The sequence below is a fragment of the Oncorhynchus mykiss genome, chromosome 8 (genome assembly GCF_013265735.2).
Source record: "Oncorhynchus mykiss isolate Arlee chromosome 8, USDA_OmykA_1.1, whole genome shotgun sequence".
NCBI classification, from domain to species: domain Eukaryota; kingdom Metazoa; phylum Chordata; class Actinopteri; order Salmoniformes; family Salmonidae; genus Oncorhynchus; species Oncorhynchus mykiss.
Window position 1 is genome coordinate 15,838,180 of NC_048572.1, and position 21,711 is coordinate 15,859,890.

The window sequence follows — 21,711 nt, forward strand, 5'->3', positions numbered from 1 at the left end:
CGTCTTGACAACCCTGTGTGGGGTACACAGTAGAGAGAGCTGTGTTCAACATCAGAACTTCACACAGCTTTGCACTTTGTTTATCATATGATTGAGTGAGCTCTCTCTGGGAGTCTGCTTTGCACCATGTTGTATTCATGAGTTCAGCTGCCACTGTCAGTAAGTACCACTGCCAGCTGGGGTTAGGGGGAGGGAACAATCCAAATAAAGCTATCAAAACTAAAACAAAGTTACGATAAATCACTTCTAATGAGAACACAGCTCGAATGGAACCCCCATGACTCTGTGCAGAGATTCTGTACATTTAAAACCTTGGTCACCTCTGGGGTAGACTGATTAGCTACAGCATATTATTATTCAGTCTCCCTCTGTGAGACGCATATCACTGAGAGTTTATAGGTTCAAGAGGAGGTCACTCTGTCTTTTTGATGTCACAACTCTCTGTAAATGCAGTGGAAAGCAGTCACTTCCTGAAGTCTCCTACCATCCCAGGACCAAGACAACCTTGTGACCAAAGGTCAGGTGGGGTCCCGGGTGACTGAGGGTCCAGACCAGGGTGGTTAAACAAAACTCTGTGAAACTCTGTACAAGAAGGAAAACTGTCTCCATGGGTTCAGACAGACAAAGCTGAGACCAAAGTTATAGACTGTGTAAATAGAACAACATTGTAATCTGGTTATATGCATCTGGTTATATGCATCTGGTTAGGTTACATATTCCACAACGCCATGCGCTGTATCAGTTAGTAATGCTATGGTTTGTTATGTGGTATCACACCAAATAAAAATGTCCAGACCACTGATATACATTTTACTAAACCTCTGGGGACAGCTATATACAAATATTGAGCGCTTACTGCATTAAGTGCTGATGTATACAGTGGACTGGGAATAGAATATCACTGGGTCCTGGTCAGGTTCCAATCTGTAGTATTTCAGATCTTAATCTCACTTCCCCCCTGGCCCGTGCAGAACCCACCTGCTAGTGTTGGACCCCCACATACACTCATACATATAGTACACCTCTACAATTATCTGTAGGGCTTCCAACATGGGAGTTGGACAGAATGTATTCTTACTCTTATCAGAAAAGCAAAGGGGAAGACTAAATGGTTCCTGAAATGTCAGGGTTATCAAGATAGCCTTATAATTTGAAGGAGCACTATCTGGTAGAAGAGACTTCTGTGATTCGTAGAGTGGTATATTTGAGTTGATGATCCACATCCTTTGGCAACATTACATGACATAATTATCTGCCACCTTACAAGGGTATGTGAAGTCCGACAATGAGTGAGCAGCAGGGTTCATGGAAAGGCTGGTATAAAATTAGAAATCAGACTCTTGACCAAGTTGTAAGTTCTCAACAACAAGAGGTCAGGGGTTTTAGCAGGAATCAGATTGACCATGACTTGACTTCCCCTAACATCATCATGCCTCTCCTCTCACAATCCAATTCAATTCCCAGTCAAACAGCAATGAAAATGAATGAGCAAAATGTATGGCATGTTTGTATCTATCTTCGCAAGCCTATGTGCTCATGTCTAATACGTGGCTATGGGTCTAGCAAACTGACATCAGTGGCCAGCTGCAGTCCTCTGTCAAGCTGGCCAGTCTCAAATGCCTTTCTAGTGGAATGACAATGAAGTCACTTCCCTCAAAGCGAGAGACGAAGAGACATCTACGAGGGAGAGTGAAGGAAGGAGAAAGGGGGAGAGAGGAACGTGTGTGAGCAGGGGGATTAATGCTGACTGTGTGTTTTATTATTTTGGTATTTACAGCCTATTTTCTCCCTAAGCATGAAACACTCAACTATTTGGTTGTCATCAGTTTCCCAGAAAACCCATACTGTCATAACCTCTAAAAGTCAGGACAAACAGGGCGAGGACTAAATTCTTGCAAGAGAAAAAAAAAAGACAGCTCACAAAATTGTCTGTAGGACGATTAGACTTATCTTACAGTAAATATAATATTTTTTTCTAAATAACATGCTAATAAGTCTTTATATTAGTAAAGGTGAGTTGAAAGATGTGTTATATTCCGAACACAAATTTCAAATGGTCCATCATTCGGGTGAAAATACAACATCGTACAGTGGCACTTACAAAGCTGAATTGAATCAGCTGACCTGCTATAATTTCATTCCCTTTGTTAGGAGCAGTCCAATAGCAAGGGCTGGAAATGATTCTGTGTTGCTTCAGATGCAGCTGTTCGAGCTGATAATGAGTGAAGAATCCAGAGACGCTCTAAATCGCTCTGTGTATGTGCGTGTCTGTGTGTGTGTGTGTGTGTGTGTGTGTGTGTGTGTGTGTGTGTGTGTGTGTGTTTGTGCATGTCTTGGTCCTGCTGTCTATCCCATGTACCTCACCTTCCATTCTTCAGTGTGTAGGCAAGCTGGATGATTTCATGAAGGGTGGGTTGATATGGAATGTTAAATAGCATGGTGGCAATGCATTGCTTCCCTTGATCATTTTCTATGAGGCACACTCTTGAGGGATGTAAAATCACCCACAGCATTTTGCTGACAATGGGTTATTCACTCAAACGATCACATCAGTCATCTCCATTCAACATTCTTGAGATACTTTTTTTTTTAAGGAAGTGCACATACTGATCTATGGCAGACAGAGATAATATAGTATTATTTCACTGGTCTCTGACAGACAGGGATAATATTAATATTTCATTGTGATATCCTATCTGGTAAGAAGGCAAATGTAATCCATCTCTCTCTAGTCCCTTATTTTGTTGTCATGAGAACAGAGGTGCTGTTGTTATGAAACCAAACATGAGGACCTGCACTGCTGTTTCCATCACTGAAAGATTGCTGAGCTAAATTAGTTAAGTGATCTCATGGTTCACTGTCTTGGGCTTTGGCTGCCAGTGAAGTGATGCCACCGACACACAGTAAATCAGATGATTTAGAGACAAGTGCTGCCAGAGAAAGTTACAAGACCACAAGGGAATGCAGAATGACAATCTGAGTTCTAGACAGACTGGAGTAGAGGAGAGACATCCACAGGCAGTCATTTTACTTAACCTTTATTTAACTAGGCAAGTCAGTTAAGAACAAATTCATATTTACAATGACGGCCTACCCCGGCCAAACCTTAACGACGCTGGGCCAATTGTGCGCCGCCCTATGGGACTCCCAATCACGGCCAGTTGTGATACAGCCTGGAATCTAACCAGGGTCTGTAGTGACGCCTATAGCACTGAGATACAGTGCCTTAGACTGCTGCACCACTCGAGAGCCCCTGGGTTCCCGAGTGTTCATACATAATACCCGTTAACTACCCAATGTGTCAGTAATCTGTCCAAGAAGGTACACTCCATTAAAATCATTCCAGCTTGTTAATGGAGATTAAGGAGGATGTGTAAAATTGTCCAGAATAATATCCTTATAAATGACCCAAAAAATGAGATCCTTGTAAATTGCCCTGGCATTTATATGCAACAGGACCTCACTATGTCTTTAGTTATTCTGAACTCTATTGGCACTGTCAAAAATATTTCAAAACAAACTGACCTATGAGCTGTCTATTACAAATGACAGACATTTTAAACCCCTTGTTCATCCCCCACATAACACACAGGATTTCTGTGTGGAGTTCCTATCACCGATGACAATGATGTGATGACGCAAAGCCACTGAAGCCCTCTCTAATCCGCATGGACAGCAGACATTTATTGTATCATCACGGAGAGGAAAACTCTTTAGATCTGATTCAAAATAACTTACAATAAAATCAATGGAAAAAGTTATTAATGAAACGCTCCTTAGAACGCCTAGGGATGAATGGTACCACAGGCTGGCAGAGCCCACATCATACAGTATATGCCATTTAACAGATGCTTTTATCCAAAGCGACTTACAGTCATGCGTGCATACATTGTACGTATGCGTGGCGCTGGGAATCAAACCCACAACCCTTGGCGTTGCAAGCGCCATGCTTGACCGACTGAGCCACATGGGACCACTGGCTGCCACTGGAGTAACAGAAGGGGTGAGGCAGCTCCACTGTTCACTTTGTGCCTTCAAACAGAGGGGGCTCTCATAGAAGAGCTTATCAGAATAAAGCCCTTTGTGTACAGCTATTGTTTTCACCTGGGAAAACGTCTAAGTGGAGAGACAAGATATTATCTGTCCATGTAATGTACTGTATGTCTCCTTAGGTTAAGAAGGAGAGATATTCCTGAACACGAATTACTTCAATTTAACTTGCTCAACTTGTTCTTAGTTCGACTGTTATTCAACTTGAACACGTTTGACATGTTTCAAAGACTTTCACAGTCCTGAGAAAGTTGAACAACCATTGCAGTGGTCGGCAACAGGTGGCCCGTGGGCCAAAAAAACAGCATGCCATCGTTTTTTTGATCATAAAAGATTGAAATCACCAGGAATTCTGCTGAAAATCTAGAGAGAGAGGGAGCTAAAGCTTTCTTCTGGTAAAAGATGTAATCAATGAACCTCCTAATGTACCATTTCCTGAGTTGAGCCTGGACCGGACGTCAGAGAGAGTGGCAACAAAACTAATGTTCTTTACCAACTCACTGATTCACAATGTGTTCCACTCTGACCCATTCATGACTGGGTCAACCTCTACACACATGGGTTAATGTATGTTATCAAGAATGTATCAATACTGAACCATGGACTGAAACAGAAACGGCATGTATGTTTAATTCTAAGTAACATCTTATTCATTATAGAGAACTACTGTCTATAAAGTCATTCCCAGTAGACACAAGTCTTTCACGAAGTACAGCAGTGAATGTAGCAATTCATTCCACTTTATGAATGGAATTTTTCCTTACCTGTTCTCAATGGTTCCAAATGACAGGTGACGACAGGTTAAAAGGTGAATATCTGAGTTACTGAGAATCAAGTCCCACAGTAAAAACAGTGTCTCCTCAATGTCTCAATGCACTTCAGTTACCTTGACTGTGTGTGTCAAAAAGAGACAGCATGATAAAGGTAGATTTGTCAAAAGATATCCATCCTCTCTCCTGTTACTCTTCTCTTCTACCTTGCTTCTCCTCTTCTCTCCTGTCAAAGTTACAGAGGCAATGAAAAGCCGTCTGAAGATAAACCCCAAGCTTTGTCCTAACCCAGGGGTTTGGGTCAGCAGAGTCACAGTGAGGCGGTGAGTGAGTGAGTGAGTGAGTGAGTGAGTGAGTGAGTGAGAGAGAGAGACCAGCAGACAAGAGGAGGTGGTCAGAGTTGCTTCAACTGTCACTTTTTGCCACAGTTTCCCCTTCAAATAGAGATATCCAGAGATAGATGGAGAGGAGGGTAGATACTGTAAGTGCATACAGCCTTTGTCAGAAGCCAAGACCCTGTCTTTTCCCCTGTTGTTCCTGGGCAGGAGAGTGTAGAACTCTTGAGTGTAGTGGAGAACTATATTTAACAAGTGTTCTCAGTCACTCATGGCTGTTAGCAGCTGAGCAGATTGAAGGAGGCTTTTCCAAGCCTCTCAGACAGCTGAACTATCCCACTCTGAAGCAGGCAGGGGAAGTCCGGCTCAACCACTCCCACCAGAGCAGAGGCAGAGCTCAATCTCTGCCTGGTTAGTCAATGCAGTCATCTTTTCTAAGAAGCAAATGAGAAAATTGCAGATAAATAATATGAGATCACCATTTTGCCTTCAACCATTTAAGCAGGGTTGGGGAGTTACTGATTACATGTAGTCAGTTATATGTCATCTGATTACAAACAAAGTATTGCCCTGTAATCAGTTACATTACCAGCAAAAATATTGCAATCAGATTAAGAATACTTTTGAAAAACTAGATGATTACTTTTGGATTACTTGTAAATTCAGGAAGTATGTTTGCATAAAAATGTATTATGACACCTTCCTGCTTTCAAAGAGACCACTATGATGACACACCAAATGCATTTGATTTAATCTTCATCTAATGCCTCTTAAGGGGAAAGTAATCCAAAAGTAAACAGATTACATTACTGAGTTTGGGTATTCCAAAAGTTATGTTACTGATTACAATTTTGGACAGGTAGTTAGTAACTAACGGATTAGATTTAGAAGGTAACCTACACAACCCTTCAGAAGTTATTTTATTATTTTGTGTAAAAGGTAGTCCAACATTATGCATCCATTGGTTTGCTCAACAATTTTTTAAAAGAAGGATTAGACTACTGATACTGCACAGGGGCCAAGTTAGCCTTTTCAAACCAAAATTATTTATCGAGAGCCATCGAGAACATTTGTTCCCAATAAAAACAAGTCAAAACATGGCAATATAAATGAAGAGCAGTTATCCACTCCTGTGAGATTTCTGCTGCCTTAACAAGCATAGGCTCTGTTGACACCAAAGGGTCATCGGCTTTATTGGGCAGGGGTGTATGACCTTAGTCACGTTGTAATTTACAATGGCTTTCGCACCGAGCCACTTGAACAACACGTCTTTGTTTCAATTATGGTATTCATGTACCGTAAACCTTCACTGTGAGAGAAACTCCAGCTGCACCACCACTCACCATTATATAGAAAATAATAAACTCAACTTGTCGACTCTTTCCAATAAAACTAACTTAAAGCTCAATTAATCAAGTAGTTTCTATAATGACACATGAAAGCTGGAACTTCAGACAGTTGGTAGGTCTCCTTGTTGAAACATGGCATCTGAGTTGCGTCCCAAATGGCAACCTATTCCCTATGTAGTGCACTACTTTTGACCAGAGCCCTATGGACCCAGGTCAAAGGTAGAGCACTACATTGGGAATAGGGTGCTAAATGGGACACAAACCCTTTACTTACTGTAATGCTATTCAGTACTTCAGAAACAGATGTATATGTTCACATGGAGGTCCTGCTAATGCACAACTTATTCTACTTGAATGTTAACATCTACACGCCCCAATGAAATCATAAAGCTGGTGCGAGAGCCGATGTTGTTGTTTGAAAAGGATCATTCTATATTTTTAGCCCAGAGCTGATGGTGATCCTTACATTGAGATTGAGGTTAACATGAGTCACTTGAGAGACATGGCTGTTAAATTGACCAAACTGTTTCAAAGTCCAAGTATTTTATTAATCTAGTGGTTGGTGAATTTATGTGTAGATGACATACTGCTGTTTCCCTACAATTCTATCCTGATTCTATCCATCCTTTTTCATTATTATGTCCACCTTCAATCTTCATTCTGACATGTAGCCTAACAACAGTAACATGACAACTGGAAGTTTATTGTTCATTTATTTTTAGTCTTTCCGGAATATGAAGGGCGAAGGTGCAATCTGCTCATAACCGTGGCTATGGTTACAGTCTTCCTTGCCCTGCTAATGCACAGGGAGCGGAAACCAAACCACTGTTCATTACTAACAATTGAGTCAGGGCCTCTCCTCTCTGCTTCCTAATGCTCCAAGATGGTTATCATGGTCAGGACCTCTCTGTTGGGCAATTCATCTGGGGTTAATCTACAGGATACTCATCCGGTCAGTATCTTCTAAAGTTATTTTTACCAGCTGAATAAAACTGCAGGGTGCATTGAATCAAGCTCGGTCATTCCATCTAGCTAACAGCGACATTGGTGTGTTCCATTGGGAGACATGCTACATATAGAATTTGATACGGCCCTCAATAGACCAATCCACGGCTCAGTGAGATAAATAGGTAAATGAGGCAGCGAGGCAGCTCTCTGTCACATAGCAACCAGACCTATTTTGGGGAAGTGTTTAAATGTGCTTGTAAAATCAAGGTCCATGTAATGTTTTATGGGCAAGGAAAACAAAAACAACATTGGATACATTGTTCTGAATCCTACCTATTTGGATGAGGTTCAACACTTGTTTTAGATATTAAAACAACTGTTAAACCTCACCCCCCCCCCCCCCCCCCCCCCCCCCACCATGGGGATCCAGGTTCACAAATGACATGTTGCCCTATGTAGATTACATATATCTATCTTCACAAAAGATTGTTTCAGCGTCTGTAGCATGTCACATTTGGCGAAGGAAAATGTATCAATTTAAGTACACATTTACGCAGTTTGTGTCTGGAAACAGGGGTTTTGTGACTTTCATTAAGTTGGATTCACTGTCCTCTTTAATGCAAAATATAAATCTGGCAACATCTGTTTTGCAGTTTTTTTTAGGTGAGTGATGCCATGCAAGTCAGTGTAACTAGTGCACCATTATGTGCCAAGCAAAATAGTTTCCTATTAAGCTGCAACATAATGTAACATCATCTTTCCTATATGTGTAACGTCTAACTGGTGGGGAGATGGATAGAGTAGTGGAGTTAGATGAGTTTGAGGAAATCACTCATCACCAGTCAGTAGTAAGTGAGATTCAGTTATAACACTGAGAGACATTAAACAAGGCGAATGTCTGGACGGCACACGTGAGACCTTACATAATATGTAATTCAGTCCCTGGATAAAATTGACCAAGGTTAGGTTGGTTAGGGTTAGGAATGTCCCAAGGATCCCGGATAACATTAAGCATTATTGCGTGATGCCATCGCGTCAGCATGGGCCAACATCCCTGTGGAATGTTTCTGACACCTTGTTGAATGCCCCGAATAATTCAGGCTGTTCTGGAGGCAAAGGGGCTCCAACCCGATACTAGATGTGTACCTAATATGCCATGGCAGTCTCAGTTTACCAGATCTCAACCCAATTGAATACTTAAGGGGGGTTCTGGAGCGGTGCCTGAGACAGCACTTTCGCCCACCATCAACAAAACACCAAATTATGGAATTTCTCATGGAAGCAGGGGTGAAAGTAAGCCGGAGCGGTTCAGTCCTCTGGGAAAATGAATAGTGGGGGTATGCCGTACCGTTTCAACATGAGCCTATAACACAATAATTAAAGCAAAGATGTCAAGAAAACTGTAGGCTATTATATTATTTATCATTACTGCATTTCTTGAAAAATTAGTGAATCGTCTTCAGAAAAAAATTTTTTTTGCGAAGGCAGAAATGAGTGACCGAGACCGAGACGCGAAAGGACAGCAGCGGACACATCAATTCAGGTTAAAAGTGTAGCCCTATTTGACAATAACCAAATTTCATTCATTCAACTTTTTGGTGTTTTGTAACATATGCATCTTTCCATTCATCAAATGGCATGTGCTGTGTATGGATGCGGGAATTATTTTACAGTGAATGTGCGCGGGTAACCAGGATTACAGAAGCCTTTAGAAGTGATTGTTATTGTAATTTAAATATACCAATGTGTTTTCATTTAATTTAATTCCCTTAATCTATTTCATGAGAATTTGCAAGATTCTTGTTTGCATAAAATAGACCGAGACCAGTCTTATCAATAATAAGTAACAGAATTTATTCTCGGAGAGCGCTGCCACATTACCACGAGCAACAGTTTATATACAATAACATGACGTCATTTCATTGCTCCTAAAATGAATCTCCTCCTCTCGACCGGGTCAAAGGGAACTTTAAAAGTTCATTCTGAGTTCATTCTGACCCACTAGCACATACACAGGACACACAACACAGCTGAATTAACTTTTGACTCCTCACCATTATCGATCACCACTTAGCTGACAGTTCTAATTAACAGAAAACCTAGGAATGCACTCACAGCCTTATCTAAAACACCCCAGAGCTCAGTTTAGTCAGTTCAACCATAGGTTAACTACCTTATCTGTTTACTTAATCCACAAACCATTCCTTTCTTCGTAGTTGGAATGGTGTTCATTAACTTTAATTACTCCTTGTCCGTGTCACACAATCCCTTCTTATGAACTCATATTGTTAGTCACATATAATAAAACTGAGTATAAGTTTACTTAGTTACAGTTCTATTTAAAATTAGAATATTCTTTATTCATTTATTCATAACATTTCTAACGAATACACAGAAGTATATATTTTTAAACCTGCATAACAAATCCAGGTTAGCAGGCAATATTAACCAGGTGAAATTGTGTCACTTCTCTTGCGTTCATTGCACGCAGAGTCAGGGTATATGCAACAGTTTGGGCCGCCTGGCTCGTTGCAGACTAATTTCCCAGAATTTTACGTAATTGTGACTTAACATTGAAGGTTGTGGAATGTAACAGGAATATTTAGACTTATGGATGCTACCCGTTAGATTAAAAAAACGGAACGGTTCCGTATTTCACTGAAATAATAAATGTTTTGTTTTCGAGATGATAGTTTCCGGATTTTACCATATTAATGACCAAAGGCTCGTATTTCTGTGTGTTATTATGTTATAATTAAGTATATGATTTGATAGAGCAGTCTGACTGAGCGATGGTGGGCACCAGCAGGCTCATAAGCATTCATTCAAACAGCACTTTTGTGCGTTTTGCCAGCAGCTCTGCTGTTTATGAATTCAAGCCTATCAACTCCCGAGATTAGGCTGGTATAACCGATGTGATGTGAAATGGCTAGCTACTTAGCAGGGTGCACGCTAATAGCGTTTCAAACATCACTCGCTCTGAGACTTGGAGTAGTTGTTCCCCTTGCTCTGCATGGGTAACGCTGCATTGAGGGTGGCTGTTGTCGATGTGTTCCTGGTTTGAGCCCAGGTAGGAGCTAGGAGAGGGACGGAAGCTATACTGTTACACTGGCAATACTAAAGTGCCTATAAGAACATCCAATAGTCAAAGGTTAATGAACTACAAATGGTATAGATTGAAATAGTCCTATAATTCCTATAATAACTACAACCTAAAACTTCTTACCTGGGAATATTGAAGACTCATGTTAAAAGGAACCACCAGCTTTCATATGTTCTCATGTTCTGAGCAAGGAACTTAAAATGTTAGCTTTCTTACATGGCACATATTGCACTTTTACTTTCTTCTCCAACACTTTGTTTTTGCATTATTTAAACCAAATTGAACATGTTTCATTATTTATTTATGCTAAATTTGTCACGCCCTGACCTTAGTTATCTTTGTTTTCTTTATTATTTTGGTTAGATCAGGGTGTGACAAGGGTGGTTGGTTTAGTTTTTGTACTGTCTAGGTGTTTTCCTGTCTAGGATTTTTGTATATCTATGGGGTTTTAGTATGTCTAGGTATATGTAGGTCTATGGTGGCCTGAATTGGTTCTCAATCAGAGGCAGCTGTTTATCGTTGTCTCTGATTGGGGATCCTATTTAGGTTGCCATTTTCCATTTTGGTTTTGTGGGTTACTGTCTATGGTTAGTTGCATGTCAGCACTATATATATATATATATATATATATATATATATATATATATATATATATATATATATATATATATATATATATATATATATATATATATATATATATATATATATATTATCTCTATTGAGCGTCACGGTTGTTTTGTATCATGCTGCGCCTTGGTCTCCTCATTATGACGAACGTGACTAAATAGATTTTATTGATGTATTATATTAAGTTAAAATAAGTGTTCATTCAGTATTGTTGTAATTGTCATTATTACAAATAAATTATAAAAATCGTCCGATTAATCGGTATCGTTTTTTTTTGGTCCTGCAATAATCGGGATCTGCGTTGAAAAATCATAATCGGTCGACCTCTAATCTATATACAGTATCTGTCACGTCTGCTCCCAGAGCGCTAGGCTGCCCAGCATTACTCACTCATGCCACCATCATTATGGACACCTGCCTCCCCGTCACACGCTTCAGCAATTATTGGACTCACCTGGACTCAATCACCTCTGTCATTACCTCTCCTATATTTGTCAGTTCCCTGGCTCTGTTCCCCGCTGCTGCATTGTTTGTCGTCTGTCCTTATACTAACCGATGCTGTTGCTTGTTTGTTCCATGTTTGTTCAAATTAAATGTTAACTCCCCGTACTTCGCTTAACATCTCCAGCATCGGTTCTTACAGTACCAGTCAAAAGTTTGGGCACACCTACTCATTTAAGGGTTTTTCTAATTTTTACTATTTTCTACATTGTAGAATAATAATGAAGACATCAAAACTATGAAATAACACATATGGAATCATGTAGTAACCAAAAAAGTTTTAAACAAATCAAAACATATTTTAGATTCTTCAAAGTAGACACCCTTTGCCTTGATGACAGCTCAAGGTCATTGGTCACAGATGAAATTACATCAAATCACGGTAGCTTTGATTGGAATGATCATGTCAACATGGTACTTTCGAAATATTAGCTATCAAGCTAGACAAGCAGTCATCAACGTGACTCAAGTCGACAATCTACTGGCAAATCCTTTTCAATCATTTTCATATGAAGAGAAATTATAGATAAAACATATTGGTGCTCATCGGCTATTGGACATAAATATTACACAAGTTGGAAATCGTAAATTCAACAATGAGTGGTTTGGAAGGAATCAGTGGCTAACTGCAAGCTTGGCAAAGCAATCACTAGCCTGCTATTCAGTGGAGAGGGTGTGTGGTCCAAGTCTGGGTTGAAGGGTCTCTTTTCCAAGCTTAAAAGGACAAACACACACCATGGACCAGAAAAGGTTGAATACATTGGCCATGCTGTCAATTCAGCATGACTGCTGCCGTGTTCAAGACAACTGGGAACTCCAAAAACAACGAGCTCCAACTGGGAAAATAAGTTTTGAATGGACCTCCAACTCGGAATTCCAAGTCTGGAACTCTGGCTTCTTTGTAGAGCGCCAACCTGAAGATCCCTGATATCATGATTTGACCTTGTTTTTTTTCTTGAGTTCCCAGTAGTTTTGAAAGCACCATAAATCCATAGAATGCCAGACTTTGATAACAAAGTTTGATGACAAAATTTGCCCACAAGAAAGACCGCCATGCCACCTTCCTGTTCAAGTGAGCACAGCAAAACAAGGTGAGTCCGAAAATGTATTGTATGCTGCTGCATAAATGATGTAATATACCAGGGAAATATGTGCATGTATACTGTAGCTAAGAAAGTAATACTAAGTTTATGTTCTGTAATACGTTGTTAGTAGCCCATTTGTCTCACCCTAATAATTTGGTCCCTTTCTCCCTCATAACATACTGTTCTGACTTGGTGCTGCAAATGTAGCCTATAGCCTGTTTTAGAGAAATGTAATCATCGAATATTGTAAGAGCTTTCATTTTCTGCTTATATGCCCCCTTTATTTATCCTACGGTTTTGACTTGGTTTACAGGGAGAATACTGTAAGAACGGCCCATGTTCTGAATTCTGTCGCTGTATATTTTAAAAGTGCTGAACAAATAGTTATATTGACAACCTCAGTCCTATATTTTATTAAAAGGCAGTAAATGAGGCTGAATGAATTTGCCAGACGATGCTCCGCTGATAGCCAGGTGTAGCGGTGGTAAGGATTCTGCTGTTGGGACAGCTTTATAATTCTCTTCTCTGTATATATCAATGATGTCGCTCTTGCTGCTGGTGATTCTCTGATCCACCTCTACGCAGACGACACCATTCTGTATACTTCTGGCCCTTCTTTGGACACTGTGTTAACAACCCTCCAGACGAGCTTCAATGCCATTACAACTCTCCTTCCGTGGCCTCCAACTGCTCTTAACTACAAGTAAAACTAAATGCATGCTCTTCTACCGATCGCTGCCTGCACCTGCCCGCACGGTTCTGACTTAGAATATGTGGACAACTACAAATACCTAGGTGTCTGGTTAGACTGTAAACTCTCCTTCCAGACTCACATAAAACATCTCCAATCCAAAGTTAAATCTCGAATTGGCTTCCCATTTAGCAACAAAGCACCCTTCACTCATGCTGCCAAACATACCCTCGTAAAACTGACCATCTTACCGATCCTTGACTTCGGCGATGTCATTTACAAAATAGCCTCCAACACCATACTCAGCAAATTGGATGCAGTCTATCACAGTGCCATCCGTTTTGTCACCAAAGCCCCATATACTACCCACCACTGCGAACTGTGGCTGGCCCTCTCTTCATACTCATCGCCAAACCCACTGGCTCCAGGTTATCTACAAGACCCTGCTAGGTAAAGTCCAGCCTTATCTCGGCTCGCTGGTCACCATAGCTGCACCCACCCGTAGCACGCATTCCAGCAGGTATATCTCACTTGTCACCCCCAAAGTCAATTCCTCCTTTGGCCGCCTCTCCTTCCAGTTTTCTCCTGCTAATGACAGTAATGAACTACAAAAATCTCTGAAACTGGAAACACTTATCTCCCTCACTAGCTTTAAGTACCATCTGTCAGAGCAGCTCACAGATCACTGCACCTGTACATAGCCCATCTATAAATAGCCCAAACAACTACATCTTCCCCTACTGTATTTATTTATTTTTCTCCTTTGCACCCCAGTATTTCTACTTTGCACACTCATCTACTGTCAAATCTTCCATTCCAGTGCTTTAATTGCTATATTGTATTTACTTTGCCACCATGACCTATTTATTGCCTTTACCTCCTCTCATTTGCTCACATTGTATATAGACTTATTTTTCTACTGTATTATTGACTGTATGTTTGTTTTACTCCATGTGTAACTCTGTGTTGTTGTGGATAAATAAAGGTGAAATAAAAAAAAAAAAAAAAATATTAAAATATATTATTAAATATTAAAATATATTCATATTTCATTTATGAACATAATACATATCAATTCCTAACCTTTTCTGGCCATAGTGAATTCCTATTCCCGAAGTAGCCATACAACAAATTACCATGCAAATCTCTCATTTAATTGGGCCTATTAGATTGGCTATTATAACAGGCAGTTAACCCACTGTTCCTAGGCCATCATTGAAAATAAGAATATGTTCTTAACTGACTTGTCTAGTTAAATAAAGGTAAAAGAAAAAATATATAATGACAGTTTTTGCTCTATGCATCCCAAAGGGAGTGCGGTTTATAACATACAGTAGAATTGAACAGGTGAACAGACAGTTGATCTTTTGCATTTAAGTATGTAGGCTACCACTGTAAGTAGGCCCGCTGTAGTTTCTTTTTTTTTTTGATTAGACAATGTTCCTGCAGGAATTGCATCATATTTAGGTTAGGGAAGAAGTAAATGCAAAACATTGAATTCAAAGGAGCTGTTTACAGGTCCACAACAATGTGCAATTGTTTTTGTCTTCCAGACACTTGTTCAGATAGTTTACAGCAAATGTCACCACAAAAGAAAACATTCTGCCAACACCTCCAAAGACATTTAATCAAGTTCGCCATTGCTATTTCATTTACAAGCATTTTGCTACACCCACAATAACATCTGTTAAATATGTGTATGTGACCAATACAATTTTATTTAATTTGGGATACTGTCTTGGCCTAATTCCAATACTTCCAAAGAATACATGCACCTTTTATTGTCACTATAAAAGGTGAATGTTGGGTGTTTTTCAGGCGGTGTTATAATGCTTGTTTATTCCTGCACTGTTTAAAGACAGGTCTGATTTATAACCAGAAATGCTTATGTATGGCGCGCACCAAGTTTCTAAATCTCAACATTTTTGTGCATGAGCACACAGATATTTTGTATAAAATTTACACAACGGCTATAAATGATAAAAAAATTACATTTATTTTGTTAATTTACATTTTTGTTAAATTATACTTTCAGCAAAATGGATGGCAGGTAAGCGCGTTGGGCCAGTAACTGAAAGGCCGTTGGTTCCAATCCCCGAGCCGACAAGGCTCTGTCGATGTGCCCTTGAGCAAGGCACTTAACTCTATTTTCTCCTGTAAGTCGCTCTGGATAAGAGCTTCTACAAAAATGTAAAAATGAACATGTTTTTATAGGCCCATATTTTGTAATGTTTTATTTGTATGTTTAATTCACATAATATAATTTAAAAGTATGCATTAAGGTGTTTGTAATATAATAAATGTGGCAAAAACACGTTTGAATTAATAAATGCATTTCTACAGCTTCCAAAATATTTTTACGACGTGGGGGAGTGCCAAGATGGAGGCGTGGGGCTTCAAAACAGCATCCTTTGATGTCATCTAGTGTATATATCAACTACTGAGATGGTTGTAAACGCTGCTACTGGAGAGTTGACTCCACCTATCAGTTGTCTGTGGTTTGGGAAAGTGAATTGAGGGATGTGGTATTTCAGAGATCAGTGTTGCTGTGAACACTGCTGAACAGTAGGGATGGGACGATTTTCTTGTTCGTCTAGAAAATTGACTTTGCTATCATCAGTAGGCTTCATCCATGGCCGCAGGAATATGTTTTGGTTTGGGGATGCTGTTAGATTGAGGGTGCTGGTATTTTTCTCCATTCACACAGGAGTAATACATGCCTAGTTCACAAATTGTGTGTGTGTGTGTGTGTGTGTGTGTGTGTGTGTGGGGGGGGGGGGGGGTGTATATATATATATATTCTTTTTTTAAAGCACCCCTGTGGGGTATATAAAAAAATAAGCACCCTACTGCACGTGGATATGGCTACACGAAATATTTTGTCACTTCGTTGTACACAAGCCCAATGATTTCCATGCAATAATTTGTCAGGGAGTTTATCATGGCAGATGACTGTAACCATGGGTGCATTTAGAGCCTACTTACAGTAGCTTTGCAAGCCCTTACCTTCACAGACAAAATAGGCTACGTGGAGGCAGCAGCAGCAGATGATGTGCCCAAGTCGACGCACGTATTATTTTGATTAAAAAAAAATCTAGCACCTGAATGAGTAATAATAACAATAATTGGCAAATCAATAGGGGCATTTCCAGTCAATTATTATAGCTACCAAATAATGTTGGCCATGCAGTTTATAGCTAGCTAGCTACTTTGTAACAATCGAATGAACACAATGTGTGTTGCGCTAACAAAATAATTCTGAGACCAGTACGGTACATTTGGCAATTTGTTTTTTGGCTACAAAAAAGTAATCGACACATTGTTCAAAGAAACACAAAGAGCCTAATCGCGAGCCCGGGTCGCTGATGAGAAGCAAACACCATCTGACAGAGAGAACATGGAATAAACCATGGCCCACAATATAAGATTTTTTGAAGGTAAGGTGTTACTATATTCACCTAATAGCGAAGACAAGGCAATGTCGGTTAGCAATAGCATTCCTAGGTGAATGAGACGCCATCAGATACATTGCACGCGTGTAAATGTGAGTTCAATCATGTTCAGGGCGAGCTAGCTAGTTAACTAAAGTTCGTTATGCCTTGCAGACCTAACTACATGTATTCGCATAACTTACAGCTGCTGTGACAGTGCATGGACAAAATGACTTAACTAATATGCACGATTTAAAATTGAATCATTATTAGTAAATCTACTAAACTAGCTAGTAGCTATTGTTGATGATAGCTAACTTGCCTGAGTAACGTTGGCTATGTCTGGCTATCAGACTAGCTGGTACTAGCTTGTTAGCTGGCCACATCGTAGGACATTGGACACTAATTGACTGATACGTTTACGCAGTATTTTACAGGATTAACGTTAGTTAAATAAATATCGATAGCTTGCTGTGGCATGGGGTAAAGTTGTAGCGTTACTGTACTTGCGAACGGTCAGACAGCAAGGCCTAGCTAGCTAACGTTAGTTACCTAATTGTTGACGGGCCTTCCTGTCAACTAGTATATACTTTTACAAGTCATTTTTTATTTCATATATAGCGACATAGTTTCAACAGTGTACCAACGTATCGTTATTTGTTGGTTAGCTAGCTACCTATAAACAATGTATTCTTTCGGCTTTTTAAGGTAAAGCACAGCCAGGGCTCTTCATTTCAAACAGCACATAACAAAGTTAGTAGCTAACTAGTCTTGTGGTGTTTATGTAAATAGCCAGCAACCCAGGAAGGACAAAGCATATGCTTTATCTATATAACATGCATGTTTTTGCATTGTACATATGCACACGTAACAGTAATGCAATGTCAAATAAGCTAGTTAATTCACAAAAATAAGAAAGGGACTACTTCTGTAGCTAAGCACCATGCCAGTGTGGAATGTGGTGTCTCAGATTCAGTGTGTCCCACAGGGGTGGGGGAGTTGAGGCCTATTGCTCCATAGAACACAACTTCAAACAAAACAAACACATTTTAATATATGTTTTTGTATTAAAGGTGCTGCACAGTCATCCAATTTCCCAAGTAAAAATATCCTGTGAATGACCAAAACATCACACATATTATTTGTATGCTATTAAAATTAACATAATTGAAGAAATCAAACATGTTCTCTCATCAGAACGTCTGAAAAAACAGCCTGGGTGGGGAGCTTATCATTCTGAGCTCACCTTGACTGACAGCTCTTTGAAACACCAATGTGGTCGTTGCCAGGTAACAAGGTAAACAATGGACCACATGTCATTGATGATCGGGTAAACAATGGGCCACATGTTATTCTGAGCCTACATAGTATGCATCAACCCATTTTCTCTGTAAAATGCTCTCATGGTCAACAGAGCTGATCATGGACTGTTGGATATCAGACAACAGCAGCAAAACACAATTGCTTTGCTATTGTTTTGTAGCTAATTACGGAATACAGTTCACTGATACTTCTTTAGAATAATTAGTAAAGCCTGAGTCACCTTGGAAACTTAGACATTAGAAAATGTACATGAAAACAGCTTACAATAAGTGTACTGGACAATTTATTTGTGCCTCTGCATTATACGTGACAATATGTTCAGAATTGTACACATGACCAAAAGTATGTGGACACCTGCTCGTTGAACATCTCATTCCAATATCATGGGCATTAATATTGAGTTAGTCCCCCTTTGCTATAACAGCTTCCACTCTTCTGGGAATGCTTTCTACTTGATGTTGCAACATTGCTGTGGGAACTTGCTTCCATTCAGCCACGAGCATTAGTGAGGTTGGGCGATTAGGCTTGGCTCGCAGTTGGTGTTTCAATTCATCCCAAAGGTATTCGATGGGGTTGAGGTCAGGGCTCTGTCCACGGCAGTCAAGTTCTTCCACCCTGATCTCGACAAAACATTTCTGTATGGACCTTGCTTTGTGCACGGGGCATTGTCATGCTGAAACAGAAAAGGGTCTTCCCCAAACTCTTGCCACAAAGTTGGAAGCACAGAATTGTCTAGAATGTCATTGTATGCTGTAGCGTTAAGTTTTCCCTTCACTGGGGCTGAGGGGCCTAACCTGAACCATGGAAAAACAGCCCCAGACCATTATTCATCCTCCACCAAACTTTACATTTGGCACTATGCATTGGGGCAAGTAGCGTTCTTCTGGCATCCGCCAAACATAGATTTGTCCATCAGACTGCCAGATGGTGACGCCCGATTCATCACTCCAGAGAACACATTTCCACTGCTCCAGTCTAATGCCGGCGAGCTTTACACCTCTCCAGTCGACACTTGGCATTGCGCGTGGTGATCTTAGACTTGTGTTCGGCCATGGAAACCCGTTTCTTGAAGCTCCCGACGAACAGTTCTTGTGCTGACTTTGCCTTCAGAGGCAGTTTGGAACTCAGTAGTGAGGGTTGCAACCGAGGATAGACAATTTTTACTCACTTCAGCACTCGGTGGCCCCGTTCTGTGGCCTACCACTCAGCTGTTGTTGCTCCTAGACATTTCCACTTCACAATAACAGCACTTATAGTTGTTCTGGACAGCATTAGCAGGTCAGAAATTTTACGAACTGACTTGTTGGAAAGGTGGCATCCTATGATGGTGCCCCGTTGAAGTCACAGCTCTTCAGTAAGGCCATTCTACTGCCAATGTTTGTAAATAAATCAAATCAAATACAATTTTATTTGTCACATACACATGGTTAGCAGATGTTAATGCGAGTGTAGCGAAATGATTGTGCTTCTAGTTCCGACAATGCAGTAATAACCAACGAGTAATCTAGCTAACAATTCCAAAACTACTACCTTATACACACAAGCAGGCAGGTGTTTTTTGGAAAAAGTCGCTAATGCGTCTTTAAGTCACTATCCTGGCCCGTCTCTGTCAATTTCTCTTGAAACAAGATACCGGGTACCGGGTAGCAATAGTGATTGCATGGCTGTGTGCTCGATTTTATACACCTGCCAGGGTGTGGCAGAAATAGCCGAATCCACTCATTTGAAGGGGTTTCCACGTACCTTTGTAAATGTAGTGTATGTAATGATCAGACATATATTTGATAATTTACAGCAGGCCAGCATAGCCAAAATATTGATCAACATGAACTGAGAAATAATGGTGAGACATTTAACACCCCAAACATTTGAGCCAGAAGCCTAATACCCAACCGCAGGACCCCATTGCTTCGTACAATTTGTACCAACTGCAGTCATTTTTCATACTTGGGTCAAACTACTATGAACTGGTTTCATCCAAATATCATCCAGTTTGATGAAAAACCTGAACCTTTAATTGTAGACATGACCAATTAGGCTAAGTAATAGGCCTAAGTTATTCACTGCCTGTGCAATGTGCAGCAAGTAAGTAGTTGATATGGAGACCGTTTATGCAACCCAAAGGCATGTTGATCAATGAAATTTACTGGATTAGCTTGGTTTATTTTTTTTTTCTTGCTATACTACGTTGCTAGCTTTATAGACCACATCCTGTGAGAGGGGTCAGCAGGGCTCTAAAGTGTGACTAAATATTTTATTTCGGGACCACTGTGTGACTAGGAAAAAAATCTCCCAGATAATAATTGTTGTAATGATAAGGCTTCGCTGTTCCTCTGTTTCCGAGTCCCTAGAGAAAAAAGAGTGCAGATTCGATACAGCAAAATATCTGTCTGACCCATATTAATGGTGCAACATTTTTCTTACTATGGAGTGGATTGCCCAGACCTTATTTTGCATTCATAAACCGTTTGTGTGTTGTTTACACTTTGTTCAGTCATGGCTAGCTAGCTAACAACCTGCCACGTCCCCAGCTTCACTACTTAGCCTGCTGCTGTGCCAGATAGTGCTGATTTTAAATATTGGACATATATTTTACTGCAGGGAGAATTATCAATTTAATAATAGCTCAGCTATGGAAAACATTTTAAGTGCCTTAATGGTTTCATACAGGGTAAATCCATATGAATTCAATATCTTTTTGACAACACCCCTTTTGATTTAAACACAACTTTCCATACATGTTTGCACATGGAAGAAGTGGTCAGAAACATTCAGGAAATAGAGGTGCTCAAAGTTGACCCATTTTGCATTTCAGACTGACTTCCATGTCTTCATCACTGGAAAAGATAAACGGTTGATTTTGATCATTCAGAAACTCAGATTTTTTTTTGTAGCTTAGACCCTAGAAAGCTTAGAGGTTTTTGTGTTGTGCCCACCATGGGTTGAGACACAACATGCTATTGAATACAGGGTCGGTGTCAATTCAATCATAGAAATATAATTCATAGAATGGACCCATCTCTTCAGACCACTGTAATGTAGCTGGTACACCACTGAAATTGAATTGAAATTGTAACTAATAATTACTACCACAAAGATAGCCGCCGGTCTACCCACCGTCGAATGTCAATTTAAATGTTCATGTATATTCCAATATCTATATTTCTATAGGTTTCCAATGGAGGATTGACAGTATAATTTAAAACAACAGATATTCCCATTCAAGTCAACATTCCCTGATGTGTGGAACTCCAACCATCTTCGCCGGACCATTTGAAAGTCTTACATTCAAATTGTGTTCCCATTTTAGTACATTTATCAGCCAAAACAACATGACATCCACCCTGTAAGAGTCTCAACCAATGGTGGGTACAACACAAAAACCTCAAACGCTTATAAAATAGGGTCTAAGCTACAACACATGCGAATGTGAATTTATTTTTTATTTTTATTTAATTGACATTTAAGGTGAACATAAATAAAAATAAAAAAAGA

General features: G+C 39.9%; 2 protein-coding genes across 7 annotated transcripts in view; one reads left to right on the plus strand and one right to left on the minus strand.

Annotated features, from left to right (window-relative positions):
• The window catches only part of LOC110529474 (filamin-A-interacting protein 1), a 29,864-nt gene extending 24,430 nt beyond the window's left edge, over positions 1-5,434 (minus strand). The window contains exon 1 of one of the 3 annotated variants that reach the window (XM_036984863.1): positions 4,937-5,434. In XM_036984863.1, coding sequence (XP_036840758.1) covers positions 4,937-5,311 — 375 coding nt within the window. In that variant the 5' untranslated portion in view covers positions 5,312-5,434. Of the gene's footprint in view, positions 1-4,814 lie in introns of all 3 variants that reach the window. The other 2 variants (XM_036984862.1, XM_021611655.2) reach the window with 2 other exon arrangements.
• An 11,008-nt stretch (positions 5,435-16,442) lies between these two features.
• LOC110529475 (sentrin-specific protease 6) overlaps positions 16,443-21,711 on the plus strand; it is a 33,901-nt gene continuing 28,632 nt past the window's right edge. For 2 of the 4 annotated variants that reach the window (XM_021611658.2, XM_036984867.1), the window contains exon 1: positions 16,444-16,899. In XM_021611658.2, the coding sequence (XP_021467333.2) occupies positions 16,872-16,899 (28 nt within the window). In that variant the 5' untranslated portion in view covers positions 16,444-16,871. Of the gene's footprint in view, positions 16,900-16,985; positions 17,007-21,711 lie in introns of those variants that run through there. The other 2 variants (XM_021611657.2, XM_036984866.1) reach the window with 2 other exon arrangements.